Source organism: Cibotium barometz, chromosome 28 (genome assembly GCF_041138505.1).
Source record: "Cibotium barometz isolate CiBa-2024 chromosome 28, ASM4113850v1, whole genome shotgun sequence".
Lineage (NCBI taxonomy): Eukaryota > Viridiplantae > Streptophyta > Polypodiopsida > Cyatheales > Cibotiaceae > Cibotium > Cibotium barometz.
Window position 1 is genome coordinate 3,748,344 of NC_141073.1, and position 27,109 is coordinate 3,775,452.

General features: G+C 39.9%; 1 protein-coding gene across 6 annotated transcripts; it reads right to left on the reverse strand.

The window, feature by feature from the left end:
• Positions 1-7,363: 7,363 nt before the first annotated feature.
• On the reverse strand, positions 7,364-9,983 carry LOC147622394 (putative aquaporin NIP4-1). 6 transcript variants are annotated; one of them, XM_086821935.1, is made up of 6 exons: positions 9,803-9,983; positions 9,085-9,615; positions 8,717-8,947; positions 8,257-8,451; positions 7,961-8,022; positions 7,364-7,803 (listed from the first exon to the last, which is right to left on the reverse strand). In XM_086821935.1, exons 2-6 carry the CDS (start codon positions 9,280-9,282, stop codon positions 7,515-7,517), a joined length of 975 nt encoding a protein of 324 aa, XP_086678061.1. In that variant the 5' UTR covers positions 9,283-9,615; positions 9,803-9,983; the 3' UTR covers positions 7,364-7,514. The 6 variants fall into 6 exon arrangements, with proteins under 6 accessions (XP_086678061.1, XP_086678063.1, XP_086678065.1 ...); XM_086821937.1 differs by lacking the exon at positions 9,803-9,983 and having other exon boundaries at positions 9,085-9,229; positions 9,326-9,792; XM_086821939.1 differs by lacking the exon at positions 9,085-9,615 and having other exon boundaries at positions 8,717-8,938; positions 9,803-9,980.
• Between the last annotated feature and the right edge of the window lie 17,126 nt (positions 9,984-27,109).

The following is a 27,109-nucleotide window of genomic DNA, read 5'->3' on the forward strand; positions in this document are numbered from 1 at the left end:
GTTGGTATCTCGTTTGAGATATTTTGCTTTAGGCTTGGGAGGCACGTGTCGTGTTTTAATTGATGGGGCAATATCACGATCGAGGTACTCCGCCCCAGATGCGTCGATGTCCCAATTTTAGAGAGAGTGAATGAAAGTGAGTACCCTCATCTTGCAACCACCCATCCCTGGTGCATGAGAATGGTGAGAGAAAAGAAATAGAAGAAGGCAGGAAGAAGAGGAAGCTAGAGAATCAAGATGATGAGAATGACACAGAGGTGGATGATGATGCTGGCAATTGGGTTGGTAGTGTCTTGTCTACTAACATGCTAGCTGAGCCAAATAGGCATTTAAGAGACCCCAAATGGAATCCTATTATTCCCTTGAAACTCAAGAATGTTCACTTTTGTACTTTGCATGCATTCATACGTGTGTTTGATCGTCTGCTCAAGTGTCACATTGATTATGCATTTACCATGCAAGGCAAGGAAAGACAGCATGAAGCTCTTCAAAAAGTAGAGAAGCTACTCAACTCAATTGGGTGCCATGGCGGCAATGTGCAGATTACTGTTAACAACAAGAAGACCTCTGGCATGAATCATGAAGTGGCCCAGTAGGTGTCTATGAATGGATATAAGGCAAGACATTTTCTAGACAGGCCAGAAAAAGTAAAGAACTCAAAGTCCTAGGACTTGTGGAAAGAAATTTTGTGTAAATGTACGACGTTCGACTACACCAATCTAAGCCTTGTAGTTCTACGTGAGAAGGTTTGGTCAGACTTCAATAAAATAGTTAAACTAATGACCAAAAGCAGGATGGCTATAGAGGGGAGCCTAAAATTTCACGAAGAGCTTCAAAATTTTACAAAGGCCATGGTCGATACATGGGATGATACCAACATTACGCATTACATGGTAAACATGTAGAGTTTCTTTCTTCTCAATCAATTTGAAATGAATCAGATTATGAATAATAGCTTCTGAATTGGTCTTGTTTTCTTCTGCAACATATTTTGTATGCTTGTTGTGCATACTTCATGAATGAATATGGTTCTCTTGACATATGGAGCACCCAAGGAATGAAAAAATCTCACTATCGAGCTAGAGGAGTATATTTCAAAAACACCCGACATGGAGGAGAAAAGACTCATACAAATTACCTTAAAGAAATGTTCAATTGGTTTTACAGATATACTTTTGGGTGAAAACTATCCATGGAAAAGGCCCGTACGAGTGATTTAGCAAAGGCAGCACAAAATCAAGCCAAAATGAGGAGATCACTGAAGTGGAAAGCCAGTTGGCATAAGACCAACACGTCATGTGACATGGAGATCATCAAGAAGATGAGAAGGAAGAATTTGGATTTAGTGTAACGAAATTTTGTATACCAAACAAATAAGAACATCCATAACAAGTAGACAACATTTTAAAGAGTTGTAAATATTTTTGCTTAATACAGGCTTGCAACATTAAAACTTAATCGCATCATTTCATTGCATAAAAGATACAACAAAATATTTACAATGACAAGATAATTAATTGCTCTTGAGTCTCTTCTCTACTTGCTCTTCCTCTTCACTGGGCATTTTTCCTCTATAGCGCAAAAAATTCTTGCGACTATAACCCTTGAGTGCATTTACATCTTCTAGTCTGCCGGCACCTAGAGCATAGCTACCATAGCAGAGGAAGTATCCGGTTATGGTAGGCCAAAATCTTGTATCGTATCCAAAGATACGAATAGCAACACACTTCTCTATAAGCATGACCTTATGTGTATTGTAATAAGGGATAAAAGAATAGCTCGTATATCTAGATAGTGCCTTGAGTGTGAGAACTTGAGTGTGAGAAGTGGAATTTCAACATCACTAGAATATTTGCTATGGTAGACAATAAATATTTCTTTGTCAATCGATGGGATGTAGCATGCAAGAGCATCATCTTGCCCAACTCTCGCATAGGCAGCACCTCCACGTCCAAGGAAACCATTGGCATCATCAAGCTCTATCTGCATTAAACAAAGAACTTGGCTTTCACATAAATTCAGTCAATAACATAAACTCACTCAAGAATAAATAAATTACCTTCTGGTTCTCTACCTCTTCCAACTTGTATGCATCCCAGAGGTTGATGGAGCCTTCTTCATTTCCTTGATCAAGCTCGGGTAAGGGCTCTCTTCCCATTTCAGTAAATCCCAACTCCTCTTGAAGACTTTGAAATTCTAGCTCTGTGGGAAGAGAAGATTTAGTCTCCTTGGCTTTGTCAAAGTACAATGGCATGGCTCTAGGGGTTTCAATGAAGTTCTATGTCACCTCGGTGCCCAACTTTAGAAACTCCTCTTTATGTTCATTCTCCACATCGAATATACCTCTGGCAGCTTCACAACCATCTGCTATAATTGTTGCGAGGTAATAATCCTCCCTTAAATTATAAAGCTTTTATATGTGGGAGAGAAGGATAAAATTCTTGCCATTTATAAGAAAGAAGGGCAGCCCAGGGATGACGAAGTTTGATTTTAAGCACTCTCCATGCACAGATGGTTTTCATTAGCACTAGGCTCATCTATTACCTCTTCAAGTGTTACATCTAAATCTTCCACAGGATCATAATAGTGAACCACTTGTTGCTCCATGCTCAAATTGCTGGCCACAGCACGAGGGATGAAGGACCAACCAAAACTGAAATTGCTTATCGCATGGTGAACTGAATTCCCATGGCGTGAGTTAAGGGGGACTGAAAGCGATCGATTTCTACAGCGCGAGTTAAGGGGGACTGAAAGCATTCGATTTCTACAGCGCGAGTGAAGGGGGACCGAAAGCGATCGATTTCTATGGTGTGAGGAAGGGGAACCAAAAGGAAAAAATTTAAAATTTAAACAAGGAACGACTATATATTGACATTATTAGGGTTGACATCATTCGTGTATGACGGACGTGTAGGGTTGACATCACCAAAGTGTGCCGAATCTCCATGTGCAGGACTTACGTCATCCTCACAATAATGATGAAATCACACTCTATAAAAAGGAGAAAATATTCATTTTTTTTGTCCCATTCCATTGACAGGGCAAGATCTATTTTCTTTATTTTCAAATTTATCTTTTTTCTCCATGGGGACAGCAGGCACCTTCTCGCATCAGCCCATTCCTTCGAGATGGCATGATACTGACGATCGTCTTGAATAGGATTTCTTCTATTGCTCCGCGAACGGAAGGCTTATCCTCCTTGCTCGATTCCGTCAACAACGCGATGCTGATCTTCGAGTGAAATTCGATTTGCTTTATCGCTCCTTGGACGACATACATGATTCCGTCGTCGACGCAATTTAGATTATCATCTTGATTTGGTTTTTTACTATCGCTTTGTGGCAAGTATGGCTCGTATGAAGCAAACTGTGAGGATGGTGTACCCTAATCCCTCCCTTCCAAAACAGCAAGATTCAGAGCCAAAACCTCAAACTGAAGCTGAGGCAACAACATCTAAGCAACCATTAGAGAAGAAACCAGTAAAGGGGAGAAATAATATATCCAAAGCAAGAACTTTCCTTTAGAAACAAAAGAGATTGTTTGCGGAGATTAGGCAAGCACAAGAGTCGACACATCTTCTCATCCCTAGGGCACCATTCCTAAGAATTGTAAGACAGTAAGTGATAGTATCAAAGGGAAGGGATATTATAGATGGCAGAGTAGTGCAGTGGCATGTCTACAAGAAGCTTGTGAAGACTTCATTATAGATTTTATGAATGATAGCTTCATATGCGCTGCCCATGCAAGAAGAGACACTTTGATGGACAGAGACATGACACTTGTAAGCAGGGTTAGGTACAGGTTTGACAAATTTCTTCATCCCTTGCCAATAAGGGATAGGAAAGCCTTTGAGATCCTCGTAATTCCCCCAGCATTGTGAAAAGGAAATCAAAGGTAGATAATATAAAAGTAGAAGAAGTCACTTCTCCTAGTCCTCCCAACAAGAAGAAAAGAAAGTTGGTTAGGAAATCGAAGCAAGGCAAAAAGAGTTATGGGGGGGAGGAGGAGGAGGAGGAGGAGGAGAAGGAGAATATCTCACATGTGCATGATAGCTTAGAGACCCTAGTGCAGTTGGAGAAAGCCAATTTTGAGAGGGTTGCCCATGTACCAAGGTCTGCAATGTTAGCATAATGGAGAAAGACTACCTCTATATTTCTCCTAGGGACATTTACATGCTTGTGTGTAGAGAAGGATAAGGAGATCAATGACGTGACAGTGTTGTTCTCATGTGTTTAAGGTATGAATACATTTTTCTCATGACATGTTTAATGTATGAATATTTTCTATTTTGTTTATAAACTCTTTCAAGGCACTTATGAAGAAATTGCTTCCAAATCAAGTCAACAAGGTATTCATTTGCGATCCCTTAGTTTCGCCAGCATTGATTGATATGAAGAAGAAGACCTCCAAGCTCCCATCATATTTCAAGCCAATGAAAAATAAGAACATTTGTTTTGTTGTTTTGCCGTATATATAGAGAGGTTTGTCTCTAACTGATACTATGTGTTTACTATATGACATATATGTAGAATTCTTTTAAGGATATTCGCTTTCTTAAATATTTCTTTTACTTTTTTCCAATGGACACTAGAGTGCTTGTGTTATCAATATTCTGAGAAGAAGTGTTATTTTTATGAACAGCTTGACTGGCATGCATGGGAAAATTAAATTGTAAGTTCTCTTAATAACTTGAATATTGATCTTCTTTACTAAGCTTCATACTTTATTTTTCCTTGCTTTTTTGTATATAATCATATATAATTTAATTTTTAATAGGGCATGTAAGAGAGCTATTGCAACAGCTATTGAAGACGATGCACAGTATAAGTTTCTAAATCAGCCAGTTGCTTTACAAAAAGATTCTACCTCATGTGGATGGCATGTTATTGCCAATGTGTGGAAATTTCTTTTGTCTAAGTATACCGAGATTGATAGCAGTGTAGGTTATGTTAAAAACCCACTATTTTTGCTATAAATCTTTACCCAATTTTTTAACTTATTTTCTATAGTTTTAGGTTCTTAAATCTAAGAAATTTTCTTAATTTAACAGACTCTTGTATCTCATGAGTTTTGGATGTGGAGTGTTCGTGCAAGAGCAATCAATATTATTTTGAATAATTCAATTACTCCTAATGATCCAGACTCTCCACTCCCAAGTCAAGCCTCTCCATCTAAGAAGAAGAAGAAAATGCCTGTACATTCACCACTGAAGCATTTTATGTTTAAGCAAGGAACTCTACATAAAGAAACCAAGGGTGCATGACATGCTAAGGAGGTCAAAGAATCACTATTGGCACAAGCTACATGATAGGGTATTTAGGCCTTAATGGGTTTCGAGGGACAGAACGTGCATGAGGTAGGGAGGATGTTAACCCCATTTTGGGTTTTCGAACACACACACACACACACACACATACATACATACATATATATGTACATGTATCTGTATATATACACATATACATATATATATACATACATATTACATATATATGTTTGTATACATATTCATATACATATATATATGCATGCATGTATGTATTATATATACATACATACATGAATATACATATATTTATATACATATATATGCATGCATGCAATCATGTATGTATTATATAGGCATACATACATACATATATGTATGTATGTATACATAGAAGTACGTACGTATGTGTGTGTGTGATATATATATATATAACAACAACCATAAATATACTTGATAGCACAAAGTTAGTCCATGAGATAGCACTACAGTGACTAGATACCCAATACAAGAAAGTAGATATAGCACTACAGTGACTAGATACCCAATACAAGAAAGTAGATAGTGATAGGTGAATCAACTCACAGTTCTAGTTTTATGCTCAGTTTCTTTCGTTTCAGTTCATTTTTATTTAAGTTTGTATCGTGTACTCATATCAGGTTAATATATTGTTTTTTGGTCTCATAGGTCATTTTGGCTTTTTGCAGATGTTAATATAACTTTCTTTCTTTCACACACACACACACACCACTCTCTCTTCTCTCTCTCTCTCTCTCTCTCTCTCTCTCTCACACACACACACACACACACACACACACATCGCTCTCTTCTCTCTCTCACACACACACACATACACACCCTCCCTCTCTCTCTCTCTCTCTCACACACACACACACATGCACACAGCTCTTTCTCTCTCTCTCTCTCTCTCTCACACACACACACACACACATGCACACAGCTCTTTCTCTCTCTCTCTCTCTCTCTCTCTCTCTCTCTCTCACACACACACACACCGCTCTCTTCTCTCTCTCTCTCTCTCTCTCACACACACACACACACACCGCTCTCTTCTCTCTCTCTCTCTCTCTCTCTCTCTCTCTCTCTCTCTCTCTCTCTCTCTCTCTCTCACACACACACACACACATACAGATCCTCTCTCTCTCTCTCTCTCTCTCTCTCTCTCTCTCTCTCTCTCTCTCTCTCTCTCTCTCTCTCTCTCTCTGTGTGCTGTTGCTCCTACGATTTCGCGAAAGTGATTTGTTTTATGTTTTTTGTTTAAAAACACGCGAGCGTCGCCTAAGTGACACCACTACAAAAACTTAGTTTGTAAGCATCGTTACAGACGTGTATATGCAACGTATAATAAGTCGTGTTTATGTGACGTCCCATACAACGACAAAGTGTGTCGTATATATGATGACTTTTTTTCTTAAAAAGCTTTCGTCGCTTATACAACAACAGTCATTGCTTAAATGACGCTAGCTTAAAAACGCACCATTTCTAATCCATTGCTAGGGGTTTGTGCTGTAGTGCAATCTAGAAATTTTATGTCTTGACATGACTAACGCGGTCATGATGTGATGTATTACTATCATCATCTTCAATATACATGCATATTCATACATATATACATAGATATACATACACACATACATATATAGGTACGTACGTGGTACGTATGTGTGTGAGAGAGAGAGAGAGATATCCAACAACTGCGAGAGATATACTCCTCGATAGTTCGGTCCATGAGATAGCACTACACTGACTTCACGTGACTGGATACCCAATACAAGAAAGCAGATAGTGATAGCTAGCTGGTGAACCGACTGTGTTCGCCATTGTGTTGGCTAGTGTTTTTCTTTCGCCAACGCACCTTTGGACCGTAGTGGAATGTCTGTTCAGGGCGTCGCCATTCTCATATCACATTCTTCAATTAATAACTAGTATTATACTTTGGCGTGTCATTTGTCTGTTAGGTGTCATATTCAAAGGCACCTGGCAACAACCAGGCATGTATAGGAAAGATTCTCTTGTTTACGAAAGAGTGTGTACTATGTAGTAATTAAATATTAACACGATAGCATGCCGGAATTGTCACTCAAAATTTTCAATGACTTGGTCTATAGTACAAAAACCAAAGAAGACAAAAAGACCATAATTAAGAAATGATTGTCTTCGCCGTTACGTTGCTCGAAGACCCGGGGTCTTATTTTGTGATGATTATTTTGGAGAGCTCCACCAGCGCTCATGAGACGGCGCGTGTAGTTACGCTAAGTTGGCGGAGGTGTTTGATTAAGGAGGCCGAGGGACTCCTAATAGCTGCAGCAGCAGCACTTAAAGTACGTCCGTTGTTGGTTTGGTACTTGTAGCGTGTAATGGAGTCGCCGGCTCTCAACAGTCTATACAGGCCAGCCCCCATCAACCCGCCCACAATAGGCCCCACCACAAACACCCACACGTCCTTGTCGAAGTTCCAATACGCAAACGCCGGCCCTAGCGCCCTCGCCGGGTTCACACCACCCCCTGACACCGGCCTGCATAACGAGAAACCAATTACAATAATATGTGCACATTTTAATTAAGAATTAGTTTTTTACAGTCATTTTTATCTTTGACGTGCTCAATGCGCTAGCTGCATGTCTTATAAACATGCACTTATCATGTTTGCACGTTTATTTATTATTGAATTACCCCACAACCACGATGTCGATGGCTATTATGGATCCAACGGCCATGCCTGCAAACTCACCAATCTGCCAACGCATCACATTAATCAAATCAACGGGTTAAATATATTTGATCTGCTACATATAATCTCAATACTTATTAGGGCCGGCTGTACTCATGCGAATTAGAAGAAATCCATCGATTCGTTCTAATATATGACTTTTATACGGTTGATTGCGCGTTGGCTGTTCATTTTGTCCATTTCGGTTCCCAGAAAAGAAAAGAGGGGAAAAAAGTAGCAAACTAGTAGAAATACTGACCGCTCTTGCATCCGTGTAGACTGAAGAGGCCACAAACAGGAGCAAGAAACCACCTAAGGTCTCAGCAAACAGAGATTGCAGAGCTGTAGTCTTGGGTGTCACCAAGATGATGCCTGCTTCGGGAAGGCAAATCAATTCAACAGCCAGAGATGCCAGTGTCCCGCCCACCAAATGAGCCGACACGTACAGAGGAGCCTGAACACGTGTGGGGGTGGACTATATTAGTGCACTTTACATGTGGCTGCCGTTAATTAACAAAGGCTTAAACTAAACCGGAGATGTATATCGTCAGGAGTTCCAGACGTAACTATTGTAATTATGATTGCCGCCAATCCGCGGATGTAATTGAGCAGATTACCTTTACTGCGTTGTTGTTTAAGGGTCATATTTATAAATTCGGATAATCCAGATACAACGTGGGGAGCATTAATTAGGATGGAATGATTAGGGGATTCTTTACCAGACGCCAAGGGAAGTGATTAACTGCAGTTTGAGCTATGGTGACTGCAGGGTTGATGTGCGCGCCTGAAACATGCCCTAAGGAGAAAATGGTCACCATTACAGCAAGCCCTCCGATCAAGGAAGTGGCCAACGTAGAAGCAACACCCCCTCCATATGTATTAACAGTGACAGCACACACTGTAAACACAACAACAAAACTGGCCATGGTTTCTCCAACCACCTGCACCCACTAAAAATGAAGATCAACAGGAGTTCATGTAATATCAACGCATCAAAGTAGCAAAGCTTTGTCACTGATTTGTACCATTAGAAAAACAAAACAAAGCAAAGATTGGTCATAGTCACTCATGTGTTGCATCAACCCACCCTTCTTATCAGATCAATAATAGCAGCCCCATCAGGATCTTGCAAGCGTTGATCTAGTGACGCCTCCATATTATTTGAGGATTTTGCACTGATGGGAAGCAATGGCTCTGTAAGGCTTTCAAGATCCTCGGTTGATGTGATGTCACTAATAACATCAGAATTCCCATGGCCTGCGTTATTAGCCTCCTCTAGTCCCATGGTTTATCGACTATTAATTAACTGGCACAAGACGAGAGAGTACCAGAGCTCGCCTCCTGAATTAAGGGCAATACGGGTATAATATGATAGCGAGATGCAGACTGGCCGGGCTGGCTGGCTAATTAGAAGCTTATGGAAGCAACCTGAATAGCCAGCTGCAGCCTGGCCATCATCAATTAAAAGCCGGCAGTAGCCTCTTCAACAAGGACAATCCATTTGCAAAACGGGGTTCCTCGGCCATCTTCAATGGAATGAATGCTTCCTCTCCGAAGCTAAGGGGGCACCCTGGCCGGTTTGCGGCGGCCAGTCTTGCCATAGAGTAAGGATCTGGACCTTAAATCCATGATGCAGTCCACCCACACATACATGTGTTATTGATAAATCGTTAATTTAGCCCTCTATGGAAAATATACAAAGGTTTAGATATGTGAAGCCACGAAAAAATTCATGCATAGAACCCCAATGGATGGAAAATATACAAAGATTTAGATATGTGATGCCACTAAAAAATCATGCATACCTGTGAAGTTTTGTAGAACCCCAATGAAGGAAAGTAGTTATAGAGAACCCCATATTCCTTGTTGATTAATCAATATTGATGGTCAAATAAGTCTTCCATATAAACTCTTGCATATTGTGGGTGAAGTTCATTTCTTCATGTATATAAGATCATTCCTCCGGATCCCAAACTAGTTATCTTTACAACCCCATATGTATACATCTACATAAAAAATCATTTTGGCACCAACACAGTAACCTTTTTATGCTAGCAAACATGAGTTGCTTTTGAGAGATTTCATGATGTAAATTTTCTTTTTTCCCTTTAGAGGATACGTATAGATACTTTATAAGAAGGACCTACAAGTTACAACCCTAGTACCCTAGGGATGTCATACATGAGGGCCATCACTATGGTGAGACAAAACAACCAATAAGGACAATTGAGTGTTCGACGATGTGATATTTAAAAGGAGGCATCAAAAATACTATTGAACATGTCAACTCCTAACACAAAGTATTAGCTTATCCCAAACTTAGCCACAAACAATAAAGAAGGTATGATTCATTTGTACCATTTCTAAAAAGTAGCAAAAGAACATGCTCAATTTTGAGAAAAGTGTAGCCATGTGTGAGAAGAATCTATGACATGACAACACAACTTGAAGCAACACACTCATATGTTTCACGATTATAGCATGGATTTAGATTAAGATAGAAGCAAAAGTACTACCCTCTCACTTTATCACTCTTGTATTAAATGCAATTTTGCCTTACCTTATATTTCCTTTCCTTCCATAATCCACATTCTCCAGACTCTAGTTGATGTTGTTTTGGGCTCATATTTCACTTGTGACTCAAAGATATTGCTAGCTTGTCTGCATTTATATTTCCATACAATAAATCTCGCAAATCACTTAGAAACTTTTATCTAAGAAAACTTGAAACAAGTGAACTAATGCTTATTAATTCTAGAGATGCTTTGAAATCACCTTATAGTGATTAGACTAGTGAGTAAACATCCCTAGTGTTTTGAGAGTTATCTATGGACCCAAGTGCTCCTTTGAGTTCTTTTTTTCTCACATACAAACATGAGTTATATGATAAATCTATATAAAAAATCATTTTGGCACCAACATAGTAACCTTTTTATGCTAACTCACAAACATCACTTGCTTTTTCTTACTATTGACTTAATTGCACATCTTTCCAATCTCACTTCCTATTTTGCATCCATTAATGTTACAAGAGGCCTAAGGCTTACATGCGTTTATGCCTCTACATTTTGAAGGCCATTGATGAAACTTCATTCAGAGCAGTAGCTCCCATCTTCCTCATAATCATTTCCATTCGTTTGATGTAATGGTCAATACTCTCATTTATGCCTTGAGACAAGTAGTCTAGTTATTGTGCTAATCGGTCTTGGAAACCTTGCCTTCCGAACTTAGTAAGGAAGGCTTGTGATAAGTCGTTGTATGTAGCTTAAGAAGCTAGATCCAAGTTCCAATACCAATTGGCAGCCTCATCCTTCAGAGTAGCTAGAAAGATGTGTAACTTTTGATCGTCATCTTATGATTTTATTAGCCATGCATGTGACCTCAAATCTATCACAGGAGTGAGATTTTTGAAATATTTTACCATCCAATTTTTATAAAAAGAAAGCTTGTAGAGCAAGCTTGGGCTAAAATAGCCATGTAATCTATTTTTGATGGAATAAAATACTATAAAATAATCAAGTGTGGATGCTTTTGCTTAGGGGGGCAATTGGGACCTAATATGGTGTTTTCTCGAGGTTGCATGCACTTCTCGAGGTCTACATTTTCTTATTTCAGTGGTATCAGAGCGTGTGGCTATGCTCCGTTCTGTAAAAAGTTGTGTGTGGGGCGCTCAGATAGCCCGGGAACAAGGCAAACGGCCCGGGGCCAACAGAGGTCCATGTGTTCTAGTACTCAGAGCAACATTGACATGACATCTGAGGATCCATCGCGTGAAGGTCAAATCAAGCATCAGCTGCCTTGGGCACAAGTCTTGACCAAGGGACAGTAGTCAGAGCCCCAACATGGCACACAACGGCACGACCATCACATAGACAGCGCTCCTCAAGAAGAAGAAGAAGAGGAGAGAGAAGGAGGAGGAGAAGAAGAGGAGAGAGAGAGAGAGAGAAGAAAAATAAGAAGAAGAAGAAGAGGAAGAGAGAGAAAAAGAAGAAGAAGAGGAGAGAGAAAGAAGAAGAAGAAGAAGAAAAGAGAGAGAAGGAAGAGAAGAGGAAGAAGAGGAAGAAGAGGAGAGAGAAAGAAGAGAAGAGGAAGAAGAGGAAGAAGAGGAGAGAGAAAGAAAAAGAAGGAGAAGAAAAGAGAGAGAAGGAGAAGAAGAAGAAGAGGAGAGAGAGAAGAAAAAGAAGAGGAGAGAGAAATACAAAGAAGAAGAAGAAGAAGAAGAAGAGAAAGAAATAAAGAGATAAATATTTATTTATTTATTTTTCAAAGGGAAATTATTTTTATACTTACATTGTTTAGAATTAATTATTTTAGACATTTTCTCAGCTTTGCAGGAACTCTTAACTTAAGTTATGATCTCTACCATGAGATTATGTTGAGTTTTCGACGATTATCATCTTGACTTACACACGATAAGTCTTCATGTTCACCCTAATTACGTTTTCAGTTATTCACAAATTGTTTTAAATTCTCTATTTCTCTTACCTTTTCATTTTTTAGCCAACAATCACTGCAAGAGAATCATTGTTTTTCGAGGCTTAGTTTCCACACCTGGTCACATCGTCGATATGTGCGTCGAAATAGGCGTCAAAATATGCGTGGAAAAATGTGTCGAAATAAGCGTGGAAAAAGTCACCGAAATAACAGTCAAAATTTTTCCTTTTTTTTTAAATTGAATTTATATATAATATTTGCTAGTTCCCATCTTGGGGTGTGTTTTAACCTTCTCTTTCTACCTCTTTGCAATATGTGTCTATGAGAGAGAGAGCGAGAGAGCGAGAGAGCTAGAGAGAGAGATGATCAGAGAGAAAGAGATAGATAGATAGATAGAGAGAGAGAGAGAGAGAGAGAGAGAGAGAGAGAGAGATAAAGAGAGAGAGAGAGAGAGAGAGAGAGAGAAGGGGGGAGCCGAGGGAGAGAGGAGGGTATAACTTCCATCAAGCTCTTTGAAGGAGAAAAAATGCTAGCTCCTCCTCCTCATCACACTAAGGTGCAATTAAGAAGTGCTCTATTTTACAATGAAATTAAAGTTCATCATCAACTTGCTCGTCCTCAGTGAGATCCATGGCTCCAAATAAATCTATTTCTAGAAATACTCCATCATTGTTGTCAATTGGTGGAACCAATTGTCTTGTAGTAGTAGAAGGTAATTCATCCATGTCGTCATCCTCTTCTAGCTCTAGCATGAGAGCTGTCGATGCATCATGATCATACACAGCTTGAATCACTTCTTCTTCTGGATTATCTCTAGTGTGTGTTTCTCGGTGAAGATGTATTTGCTCAATGAGTACACCTTCATCCGATCCTAATCTCGTGTGAGCCTCACCTACTTCCTCAACTAGTATGTCTTCTTCTTGTTCTTCTTGTTGTTCAATAGGTGCTAGTGGTGTATGCTCAACCATCACATGATCTGGGGGGGAGTTCCTCAAGCATCTGGCAAACAGTCAACTGCTATTTTCACCTCTTTAAATATTTGTTTTCCACGTGGATTTATTTGGGTCACAAACAACCATTTATGATCTGTCGGGTCTTCCACAAAGATGACTTGCTCACAGTTCTGGTAGCATAAATGTGTCCCTTTGGTCAATCCATATCTTTGTGCGGTCTACTTGAAGAAATCCACACTTGTCTTTGCGTACAGTTACTTGCGTCCCTTGAGTTACCAACTTGAACCATTTCACATCAAAAATGAACATATCAAACTTTCTGAATCCAACCTTGATAATATCTTAGATTGTTCCACAATAATCTAGCATGCCTACTTCAGTATTGCCATCACTTGCACTTGAACAACTTTCTTGCATGAAATTAGCCTTCACACCACAATCAAATGTTGTTCTCTTTTTATCTATTCCTTCTACTCGGTCGAAAGTGACGTCCGCGTGACCAAATTGCCCCAAACTTACGATACTGCAAGCACAATAAATAAGTACTTTTATTGTATAAATTCACGAAAGCACAACATAAAAGACAATGTGTAGATATCTCTAACTCACATACATGGAAATCACAACCATATGCAAGCTCCTCCTCCTCATCACTTATGGATTCACCATTGCGTTTAGCTTGTAGTATGGTTTGCTCGAGCCATTTATTAGAAGGAAAGTCTGGAATAAGTGCAAGTTCTATTGGGTACGGTAGTGTGCGGGTTGTTTGACTCCTTCTAAAACTCAAACGATCTTGGTCCCTTTCAGCCTTCACCAAGTTATATCTATCGATCCATTTCTCCATAGCATGTGAGTTTAAGATGCAAAATTTATTGATCTTCTCACGTAATGCTACATCCATTGTTCTCACAAGGCCTTTCCCTTGTGGCTCTTCCCCAACTAGTCGATCATCTTCTTCTTGTGTCCATAATCTTGGCATATCGAGATCAGACATACTGAGAAATTCAATTATATATACAAGTGATTCTTAAACAAGCCATCCCGCTGGCTGCCATACTACCTTCAGGGATGAGCTCTTTGACAAACAAATCCTTTAAGTGTCTTCATAAATCTCTCCAAGAAAAACATCCATCGGCTATGGACAACCCTAGCCATAGCAACTTTATCAACCACATGAACTAGCAAGTGCAATCGAATGGTTAAAATACTTATTAGAAAGTATTTCTCAGCCATTGTAATAGCCTCGATGGAGTTTAATTGTGCTGCTTCCAATGTGTCTCTACTAATCTCTTTCCTTAATATCCAACGTACCACTGCACCAATTTTATAAATTGTTGCTTTAATGTCATCGTTGAGGTAATCCTTGATGGCTATAGGAAGCACGACGAATTGCAAGAATTGTTGCCAATCATGACTCTTCAAGCCACTAAGCTCATCGTCCTTTGTAAATGCTCAATTCAAGCAGTGTATGCATCCTGTAGGGGTACGAAACTCACTAATGCACTTCTTTACACGCTGTTGCTCATCCTTTGTCATGACCCAGGGTGCTTTTGGTAGCTTCACCTTTCCATCTGCTCTATTTTGGTAGCTTCACCTTTCCATCTGCTCTATTTTGGGCCCATAAGTGGTGCATACATTGAACCTCTTGTAAATCATCTCGTTGTGCCTTGCTCTCCTTTGCTCTTGTGATGGTTTTCCAAAGCACCTTGGCTATATTCTTGAAAATGTGCATTGGGTCAAGAAGATGTTTCACTAGAAGGCCATTCCAGTATGGAAGTTGATTGAAAATGGATAGACGCTTCATTCCTGGAGGTGTACAGGTTGGATCCAGCTCCCATAAGGTCCTCCAATCACTGCTCTTCCATATGCGAGGAGACCTCCCTAGAAATCCCTCACACAAAGGATGGTCCACTGGGAGATACTCCTCGTATACTATCTTCTTCATAGACTTTGAGTATCGAGCCTCAAGTTGCGGCCCACATAATAGACATCCATTATACCCTAACACTGAAAGCCCTGTAGAACTTCAAAAATGATTGTAGCAGGTAAGTTTGGATGACAATCATGACTTAACATAATATGTTAACAAGCTATAATATTACCTAAGCACTCTCCATAGCCATGCCAATCATGTATATTCCACATAAGTATTCCTCTCAATGTTAGCGCACGTTGTCCAAACCTCTTGGAAATATCATGAACTTCAATGCCCTCCCATAGAACACGAAGCTCCTCAACTAAAGGGGCTAAATACACATCCATGTTCTTCACCTTGTACCTTAAAAGATGTCCTTTTTTTTACCGCTAGCCATGGTGGAAGATTATAGTTAACTAGACAAACATGCCATGTACTCCATGATGAACTTCATAGACCAAATGGATTCACTCCATCCATCGCTAGTTCGAGTCGAATATGGCGAGCCTCCTCCCGAAAGGCTACCCACTTCTCTTCAATGTGCTTCCATGCAGGGGAATCTACAAGCACACACATAACACCCTCCGTGGACCTATGTTACGTACCAAGTCATCAATCCTGTAATGGATTTGCACTTGAACATTGTTTTAATCTGAGGGATGATGGGAAAGTGTCGTAAAACTTTTGCTAGTACCCTTTCTCCTTCCACATCTTGTCTATATCACACAACAACACAAAGCAACTATAGACGTGCAAAATAGTGGGCGCGTCTATAGGCATTGCTTGAATAGAGAAATTACGGACGCGTCTAACAGCGCATCTAATAGCGCGTGTATTTGTGCATGTATTGACACGTCTATTAGGGCATCTATACTGAGAATCTAACACTGCGTCTAACATCGTATCTATTTACGCGTGTATTGGGGCGTCTATTTACGCGTGTATTAGGACATCTATTAGTGCGTCTACACTAAGAATTAGACGCGTATTTAGACGCAAAACAGAGAGTACAAAAAGTGAGATTTTGGTGTAGGCCGGTAAATGTACATCACTGCTTTCCAAAAATTGCCCATGATTACCAAAGCACATAATTTTAACAAAAACATCAATGCTTTTTTGCAAATCCACATATACAAAAAATAAGTGAGGTGAGGAGAATGAGACAATATGTAAAATAGTCTAGCCAATATCAATGATGGGCTACGGTTCAATCTCATCCTCAATGAGATCAACCCTTGCCAAACTATCTACTTCAAAATCCAAACAAGTGTTTAGATCTACAAATACATTCAACCCACTACTACTTGTGCTATTCATGTGCTCATCGAAATCAGCATCACCAATGGTAGGCTCGTCCTCACGGGTAATGGCCTCAATATTTGTATCTCCTATCTCATGATCATCCTCCTCTTTCGTATCACGGTCATCATCACCTCCATGGCCATGATCATCCTCCATACGCTCCATATTCGTAAATGTACTATACATCACTTTGGAACATGGCATAATAGGTATGACATGCCACCATCTGTTATTATCCACCATTGGTTGATAAACAACCTAATTCAAACACAAATACAATCATGTTATTTTCCTTGCATCGAAGGTATCAAATATTTAAAAGTGAGTACTTTTATATGTGTGTACAGTACCTATTCACATTGTTGCAGTAGTACTAGTGTGTCCTTCTTACTTTGCCAAAACTTTGTGGAGTCAATAATTACAAAGCCACTACTTGCATGGCGTTTGATTGTTACATTAGGGCCTCTTTCCACCACATCCTTAAACCACTTTACATCCAAAACATACACAAAGAAGCGTCGAAAGTCAAGCTTAATAATATCTTGGATTATGCCACAATAATCATCCATGGCTCCATTGGCTCCCTCAAAGCTAGCAATGACGCCGCAATCTTGTGTGTTTCTCTTATCATCAATTTGTTGTGTTCGAAAATGCTTGCCCTGACACCATATAGCATTGAACATAGTGCACTGCACCAAGACAAAATCAATTAAATAAGCAATCTAAATTATTGAAAGCTCCTAACTTATGCATAACATTCTATATACCGACCTTGCTCATGCATCCCCTACTAGCATACTCCCATTCTTCCATTGTGATATTCATCCCCTCGTCTTTCTCTGCTTTCTCCATTTCGTCAAGTAGCCAATCCACATGAATATCCTTTGGAAGTGCTCTTAGATACTGAGGGTATGGCACACGAGATCCGTGGTGTGTACGAAAGAGGGCCCTTTCTTCTTGTCTTCTTGCCTTCGCATCCTCGTATCTTGTCACCCATCTTTTCATCACATCACTATTAAGCATGCAATAGAGGTTGATATTATTAAGCAACTCCGTGTCTATTACTTTGTTGCGTCCTTTCCCTTGAGGCACAATAGAGGTCATCCTTAGGTCTTCATCATCTCTCCATAGTCGTGGGAGAGAGCTATCCACATCAACAAGAAACTCAGAAATATATACAAGTGACTCTTGTATCAACCAGCCATGCTACCTTCGGGTCTTGCATTTTGTCTCATGAAACCCTTCAAGGTCTTCATGAAGCGCTCGAGGAAGAACAACCATCGTGCATGTATAGTACCGCATATAGTAATCTCATTCACCAAATGCACTATGAGATGTAGTTGGCTTGTGAGAATAGAATGTGGAAATGTCTCCTCCACTAAACAAACCACCTCCACTGACATAACTCAAGCATTCTCAAGCGTGGTGGGATCTATTTCCTTTGAGCTCACATACCTAGAAATGAAAAAGTACACCATATTAGCAATATGAACACCTTGCATGGAGCATTGATACGTATCACATTTTGTATCATGTAAAGTATCTCACAAGCTCGCCCATCTTGTAAATACAATCTTTCACGTCCTTCGATGCACTACAAGAAATGCTAGTAGGTAGTATGAACTAAACACACGAGGAATGGTTGATTAGTTTCTTCTAATTCACTCACAAATTTGAAAGGAAAAAGATACTATGCACATAAAATACTTACTTGGAGCATCTTGTGCCAATCATGAGATTTCAAGCCATATAATTGCTCTACACCTCTTTTATTGCTCTTTGTAAAGGCCCCCTTCAAACACCTCATGCATCCAGTGGGAGTACGAATTGTAGTAATAGCACGCTTCACCGCAACCATCTCTAGCTTTGATAACCTCCACGGTGCACGAGGTAAAAAAACACGCCCATTTGGTCTTTCTTGTGGCCAAGCTTCACGCATCCTCCCTGTGGTACGTAGATCCTCCCTTATGCCTACGGAATCTCGTGTCCCATTCAAATGTTCCCAAATGGTAGATGCCACATTCTTAAAGATATGCATGGGATCAAGCAGGTGATTGATCTTGAGGTGGGACCAATATGGTAAACGATAAAAGATGGAGTATCTAAACAAAAGCTGGTGTTAGCGAGCCATCTTTATTTCTTGCCAATATAGCACACAATAGTTACAAACCCTTACCGGCTCATGCCAAGTGGTGGAGGAGTCGTGGAACCATCCCAAATTCTCATCTGATCTCCCGCTCTATGAGTGATTGTGGGAGGACTTCATTCCAAGGGGCAACATATCTAGGATGATCAAGTGGGAGAAATTGATGGTGATTCTCATAGATGACCTTATTCAATGCGTCTGCCCGTGAGGCAACAAGCGAAGGACCACAAACAGGACATGCATGGTAACCTGATGTAGTGAGACCTGAACAATAGACACAATTAAGAGTTGAAGGTGGGTTTAGGGTGCCACATCCTTTGCCTACTCATAATTAGAAGTGCAATGCTTACCTGAATACTCGCCATAGCCTAGGAAGTCATGCATCGTCCACATCAAGATTGCTTTGCAGTTGAAGTCTCGTGTACGAGGGAGGCCTGCTCACATCATGCACCTCGATACCTCTCCAAAGTATCTCTAGGTCGTCAATCAAAGGCTCCAAATAAACATCAGGATTTTTGACTTTATGTTTCCCTGGAATTAGAAGGGATAACATAACATGTCCTTTCTTAATCGCCATAGAGGGTGGGATTATAATTCACCAATATCACTGGCCATACACTATAAGAGGTGCTTTTGAGACCAAATGGGTTCACACCGTCCATACCCAATCCAAGTCTCAAGCTCCTAGGTTCTTCCTTGAAGCTTGGCCATGTGTCTTCAATATGCTTCCACGCAAGAGTGTTTACGGTTGCATCCCATTCTTGTGATTGAGTGTAATCCTACGTGCACGATACATGTTTCCTTGACATCGATCACACATACATTTGATTTTTTGCTCCAACCACATTTCGCGATGGTGGATACGGAGGGATTCATCCTCACTGGAGCTACTTGTTGAAGATGAAGACATCCTACAAATAAACAACCCAAAAAAATTACTCTTGTAAAATATTTAATCTTAAAACTCTGTGGCAGCGCGTCTATTTGCGCGTCTAAAACCGCATCTGTTCTGTGTGGTACGCATCTATAGGCGCGTCTAAATTGCTGTAAACGCGCAATTACACACGGTTTTAGACGCGATAGTAGACGCTCCTGTAGACGCGATTTTCATTTTCAAACCTACTTTTAGCGCACTTGCTTTTCTTCGCATACTTTTAACGGGCTTGCTTTGCTATTAACAGATCCATAGCCTAGCATCCACACTTATCTTCAAGCACCCACACTTATCTACAGGCTTACACAATCATCTCCAAGCACACAAGAGAAGAGAGTGAACAAGGAAGAGAAAAAAGAGAAGCAAAGGGTGAACAAGGAAGAGAAGAAAGAGAAGCAGCTTTGAAGAAGGACAAGAAGCTTCCATACCTCTATCGAAGGTAAGTCTCTTTAGGGTTGATCTTCTTTGAAAGTTGCTCTCGTTTGATTCGTCCTTTGCTCTCTTTGAAATGAATGTTTTTGGTACAACAACTGTGTTTTTGTGTCGGGCGCATCGGGTGCATGTCCTTTTCGTCTTTTTAGAATAGTATGTCTATCAGAGCGCGTCTATAGACGCATCTGAGAGGGCGTCTAAAAGTGTGTCTAAAAGCGTATCTATAGACGCGTCTACTCTGTGCTAGAAACAAGTAGCCGCGTCTGTAGACGCGCTATTAAACGCGTAGATAGACGTGTTTTTTCCTGTCCTTTCTCCTCTCTTTTATCCCCACTTTTTCTACTCTCCTTTCTCCTCTCTTTTCCTCTCCTTTCTCCTCTCTTTTATCCCCACTTTTTCTCTCTTTTTCTTCTCTCTTTTCCTCTCCTTTCATGGAAATAAGTGATTGCATGAATGAAGAAAGGGATTGCATGAATGATGGAAAGGGATTGCATGATTGAAGAAGGGGATCGCATTAATGATGGAAAGAAAAAGCATGATTGAAAAAATAGATTGCACTCTATATTTTCCTCTCTTTTTCCTTCTCTCTTTTATCCTCTCTTTCCTTCTCTTTTTGTCTCTCTTTTTCTCCTTATCTCCTCTCTTTTTCTCTCTTTTTTCTCCTCTCTTTTCCTCTATTCTCCTCTCTTTCTCTCTCTCTCTCTCTCTCTCTCTCTTTTTCTCCTCTCTTTTCTCTATTCTCCTCTCTTTTTCTCTCTTTTATCCCCCTCTTTTTCCCTCTATTCTCCTCTCTTTTTCTCTCTTTTATCCCCTCTTTTTCTCCTCTCTTTTCCTCCCCTTTCTCCTCTCTTTTATCCTCGCTGTGCATGCCTTTTCTACTCTCTTTCCTTCTCTCTTTTTCTCTTCTTTTTCTCTTCTCAGTTCATCAGTAATCTTCTTTTTTTCTTTTTTCCAGTTCATCATGTGGCCAGGAAGCGCTTCAGGCTCACCTGATCCTCGGGAATCCATCTTTCGGGACTTATATAACCTTTTGGGGCACCCTCCCAGTCCTGCGGAGTTATACGGCTACATGACGGGTACTCTAAACACCCCCCAGGAGTCGGCACTACAGACTCCAAACCACCCCAACCCCACACCTTTTGAGATTACCCCAGTGGAGTCAACACAGCCTAGCCGGCTACATAACCGAGACCCTTCCCCAATGCCGTCCTATGTCCCTTCCTCCATGCTGTCAGGAGGCCCTTCTGCCTCTCGCAGAGCCGTCAGCGTACTCCCGTGCAGACTTGGTTCTCCAGCAGCTTCAGGTGGCTAGCGTACTAGCTCGACACGACACAGTAGAGCAGGCGTAGTAGCAGGGAGAGCGGTGGGGGATGCATGGCACAGTGCTTTGGGAGGGGTGGTGGTGGGGACGAGAATGATTCAGATGATTTAGACGCGCCTCCGGGTGATGGTACGATCTACTATGACATCACTCAGATAGGAGGCATCTCGATGGATGCACGGGGGAAGGACATCATGGCCTTCATGCGCTCTATAATTGCTAACAAATACAGAGATTGCTTTATTCACTACAAAGATCAACCAAAGAGGTTAGCTGATGAGACCCTCACTGTTGTATGCTCTAGGTATCCTAACCCCCCCAATGTTCAGTTCACAGATAAATGGGCCAAGTCAAAGATTGTTTCGATACTTAGCAATAAAAGATCTTCGCTTAAGAGGCATACACTAGGGAGGTCAACCACCAAGGGGCCCGCCCCACACCGCTCATCACAAGCGTGAGTGGAAGAAAGCAATGAAGTCAGCGAAGGAGGAACCCAGTCTAAAGCACGTGGAGGCACGAAGGATCCAAATGGAGCAATATGGAAGCGTGCATTTTGGAGCAGGGGGTGTTGAATCATGGGAGGCCCAGTTTGTAAGTATCGATCTCAAATTATATTATTTATGTAGTTTATTAGGAGGTTGTTCATTGTCCTAGAGTTTGCGTGCTTCGGATTTCTTTTTGATCCAAGAGGAGGCATAGCTAGCTTCATCATCAACATTGGTTCTCTATATTTTCCATTTGACCCAGGCGGATGGAGAGCTGTTGTCTTGGATTCCACATGGCTTGGACTTTATTTGATCCAGGTGTTTACATCATTAGCTTCATCATCCAACAGGAGTCCCTTATCCTTTCCAATTGACCCTGAGGGTCATGCGATTCATGTGTTGGTCTTCAACAACATTGATAATCAATTTTGGATTTAAATTTTTGGCTTTTGTATGTGTCTTTTGTGCACGACCACCCTTGAATTTGGAGGACAAAATCATTATAGGAGGGGATGGTTTGTGATAAAGCAATTATATATGCACATGCACATGTATGGGTATGGGTATGGATATGGGTATGGGTATGAGCCTACGCACATGGACCTTGGGTCCCTTGAGCGTAGATTTGGGGCCTGGGCATATTGATTAGCTAGTGTGAAATGCCCAGGTACTATGTAAGTGACCTTGGTCTATGCTATTGTACCCTTTTATCACCTTATCGTTTAATATAGACATCTTGTCTTCTTGGAGCTTATGCCCAAGCTTTCATGGTTGATTCATGGCAGACTTTCCATGCTTAGGTGATACTCCCTAGGATGGATGAGTGGGACATGTGTGTACTCCATGCTAATGGGTGCAAACCCCTAGGTCTCTTCATTGCAGAGTTGTTTCATTTTGTCATCAAGTTGTTTTTTTAATTTCTTTTGCACCAACATAACGTTTAGATTACAGTCAAAAGACATGCACACAATCTAAACGATACCAAAAAGATATGCATACAATCTAAACGGTGCCAAAAGATATGTGTGCAATCTAAATGATATGTTGGTGCCAAAATATTTAAAAATTATATATTGTAGCTCAAATTATTGTATTGCAATAAAACTTAAACTTTGGTAGCGATTTCTAGAAAAAAAACCCAAAAAACAAGTAGAATATCATTGTTTGTTCAAAAAAATAGATACCAAGTTGAAAGGCATGTGTGTTTTCAACACATGTTGAAAAGACACAAGTCTCAACTTGGTATCTGTTTTTCAAAATAGGTAGCTTTTACTTGTTTTGGAAGCTCTCTGCCGGTTTTTTAATACACAATTCGTGTTACAAACACACAAGGTTTTCAAGTTCATATCCATTTTCCAAAATATGCAACTTTTACTTCTTTTATAAGCTCTCTATTTGGTTTAGAAAATAAATATCAAGTATCTAGATTTGTGTGTTTTCAACAAAATTGTGTTTTTTCAACACAATGTAGATACTTTTTAAAACAAGATGAAAGCTTTAACTTATTTTTATCTTTTTTCTTTTAAAAAAGACATAAAATTATTTTTAATATAATAAAGCAATAAATGGATTTATGTATCAAAATCTCACCACTAAATAAAACATTATAATGAATAATTTGAAAAAAATTAAAGTGTTAAAAAACTTGAAAATGGATACTATGTATCCATTTTAAAAATATATATTTTAGCATCTCATTATCTAGTTTCATATTTAAAAAATCAATACTCCTTTTGCTACTTTCTTAATATCTAGTACTACATTAAAAATCAATAATAAGAAACAATATCTAATATTTGTAGCCATATTTGGTACACTAGCCATATTTGGTAGTGATGTGTGTGAACACATCACACTAGGACCATCCGGGGTACTTTTTCCATCTTTAGGAGGTTTTTTCCTCGTGCTAGTATACACTTATCTTGGGGTATACTTATCTTCTTTGTACAACACACATTTATTATCTATCTTCATCTCATTGTGTACTCCCTTAAGCTTCTCCACTGTGTGTGTGTGTGTGTGTGTGTGCATGCACGCACACGCATTCCTGCAACCCTATTTCCAACTTTTGGTATCAAAGCATATGCTCCTCACCCCTATGTTGCTTCCTACCCCTCACCCCAAGTCACCCGTCTTCTTGAATCGGATCACAAGGAACCCTTTTGGGAGAAGAAAGAGGACTGTGAAGTATGTAGTACTTTGTACTGAGTTTTTCGGTCAGATTTCATTCTAGGCATGTTTTGGGGGTCGTTCGCGCGGTTTTCGATTTTCTGCAGACATCTTCGGGGACCAGATTTGCATTGTAAATATTTTGTTGTATCTTTTATGTAATGAAATGATGCGATTAAGTTTTAATTTTGCAAGTTTGTATTAAGCAAAAATGTTTACAACACTCTTTAAAATGTTGTCTACTTGTTATGGCATGTTCTTATTTGTTATGTATACAGAATTTTGTTACACTGAATCCAAATTCATCCTTCTCATCTTCTTGATGATCCCCATGCCGCATGACGTGTTGGTCCTATGCCAGCTTTCCACTTCAGTGATCTCCTCATTTTAGCTTGATTTCGTGCTGTCTTTGCTTAATCACTCGTACGGGCCTTTTCCATGGATAGTTTTCACCCAAAAGTATATCTGTAAAACCAATTGAACATTTCTTTGGGGTAATTTGTACGAGTCTTTCCTCCTCCATGTCGGGTGTTTTTGAAATATACTCCTCTAGCTTGATAGTGAGATTTTTTCATTCCTTGGGTGCTCCATATGTCAAGAGAACCATATTCATTCATGAAGTATGCACCATGAGCATACAAAATGTGTTGCAAAAGAAAACAAGACCAGTTCAGAAACTATTATTCATAATCATTTCAAATTGATGAGTAGAAAGAAACTCTACATGTTTACCATGTAATGCATAATGTTGGTATCACCCCATGTATCAACCATGGTCTTTGTAAAATTTTGAAGCTCTTCGTGAAATTTTTGGCGCTCCTCTACAGTCATCCTGCTTTTGGTCATTAATTTAACCATTTTATTGAAGTTTGACTAAGCCTTCTCACGTAGAACTACAAGGCTTAGATTGGTGTAGTCGAACATCGTACATTTACACAAATCCTTCCACAAGTCCCAAGACTTTGAGTTCTTTACTTTTTCTGGCCTCTCTAGAAAATGTCTTGCCTTATATCCACTAATAGACACCTGCTGGGCCACTTTATGATTCATGTTAGAGGTCTTCTTGTTAACAGTAACCTGCACATTGCCGCCACCATGGCACCCAATTGAGTTGAGTAGCTCCTCTACTTTTTGAAGAGCTTCATGTTGTCTTTCCTTCCCTTGCATGGTAAATGCATAATCAATGTGACACTTGAGCAGATGATCAAACACATGCATGAATGCATGCAAAGTACAAAAGTGAACATTCTTGAGTTCGAAGGGAATAATAGGATTCCATTCGAGGTCTCTTAAATGCCCGTTTGGCTCAGCTAGCATGTTAGCAGCAGACAAGACACCACCAACCCAATTGTCAGCATCATCATCCACTGTGTCGTTCTCATCATCCTTATTCTCTAGCTTCCTCTTCCTTCCTACCTTCATATGTTTCTTTTCTCTCACCATTCTCATGCACCATGGACAAGGATTTTGGGTGTTAGCACCTTGTGGACACCCAAGAAGGCACTTTATTGTCTTTAAGTCACCTCCTAAATGCCAGTCTACTGTATAATTGCCCTTACCCTCCACTTCTAATTTTTTCCCCTGAATTTATGCTTTGATGACATTGGTAATCCATGGTATCCTATCAAACATCCAAGCTAGCACTTCATGTGTCTCCTTTGGTACTTCAAACGCCCCAAGCCACCATATCTCCCTCTCAGATTGGACACTAAAAGAGGAAAAACTTGACTTGCAAGCCCTCTCCCTATTGCTCATTTGATTGTTTGGGTTTTCATTAGAACCTTCCAAAGGAAACTCAGTCTGCTCAATCATGTTGATCTCACTTTTTGCATATGCCATTGCCTCATTCATAAGTGTGATATTCATTCTTTTACCTCTTACCTTTCACAATCTGACACTCATCCACTTTCAACACAAAACTTACCTTGTCACCTTGCATGACAAACAAAAGTAGATAAGTTTTAGTACTTAAAATATTTTTCTATTAGCTCACAAAGGAATGTAAAAAAATACTTACATTGTTCAGGCAATCCATAGAATAAGATCATAGCTCTCTGAAGACGATGTAGATCAATAAATATATTGTTGAACTCATTGTAGTATTCTCCAATTTTGTGTTGCACATCATCATTGTGCATGTCCTCTTTGCTAATCTTATCTTTCTAGGGACAAGAAAAATATTCCTTGTGAGGCCTTATTTGTGGAGTGTATCTTTTAGCAATTGATGGAGGGCTTGATATCCTTTTGTTCTAATGCCCACCTCATCTCATGCATTCTCAACCTCCTCAACGCTTAGAAGATTGGTAATGTCATCCATTATCTCATTTGTGAGTACCTGACGTATCTTCTTGTGGCGTGGGTATCGAATGATGGAAAGAATGTCACGCCTCCTCACATAACTATGTAATGTTTTCCCAAAATCTTGAGGACCATTATCACCACATGCTTCTTTCAAAAAATTCATGTCACAAACCAATGAAGATTACCAAAAACACCTTAATCTATTTCTTATGACAACCACAACAACCAAAAATACTTTCATCAAAATTAAGAACAAAAACAAAAACCTTGCTGCATGGATTCTTCACTTGCGAGCACAACCACCAACTACAAGTTTTTGAATGTTATTGATTGCCTCTTTTGCTCTCTTGCTCCTCGGGGGTGCTCTTCATGCGAGAGATTGTGTCTTGTAGCTTCATAATGCGAGCCTCTTTCTATTTGTGTCTTTTCTCCAGCTCTACAATATTATTTTGTGCATCTTGTGTAGTGCATGTTGCGTACTACTCAAAGCACTTTGTAAGTTTTGTGTTTATAAGTGGAGGAATTGGACTCTCCATGCATCACTCATGCTTAACCTTATGCAGTACCCAAGCAGCCCATTCTAACCCTCTCCAACAAACTAAATAAATGAAGGGAGATCAATGAAGGGTGGAGAACAATGCAAAGAAGGATCATTAGGATATAAATATCCATCAACCCAAAGATCCACATTAGTCCGCCGACCCTATTGTCTTCTTGTAT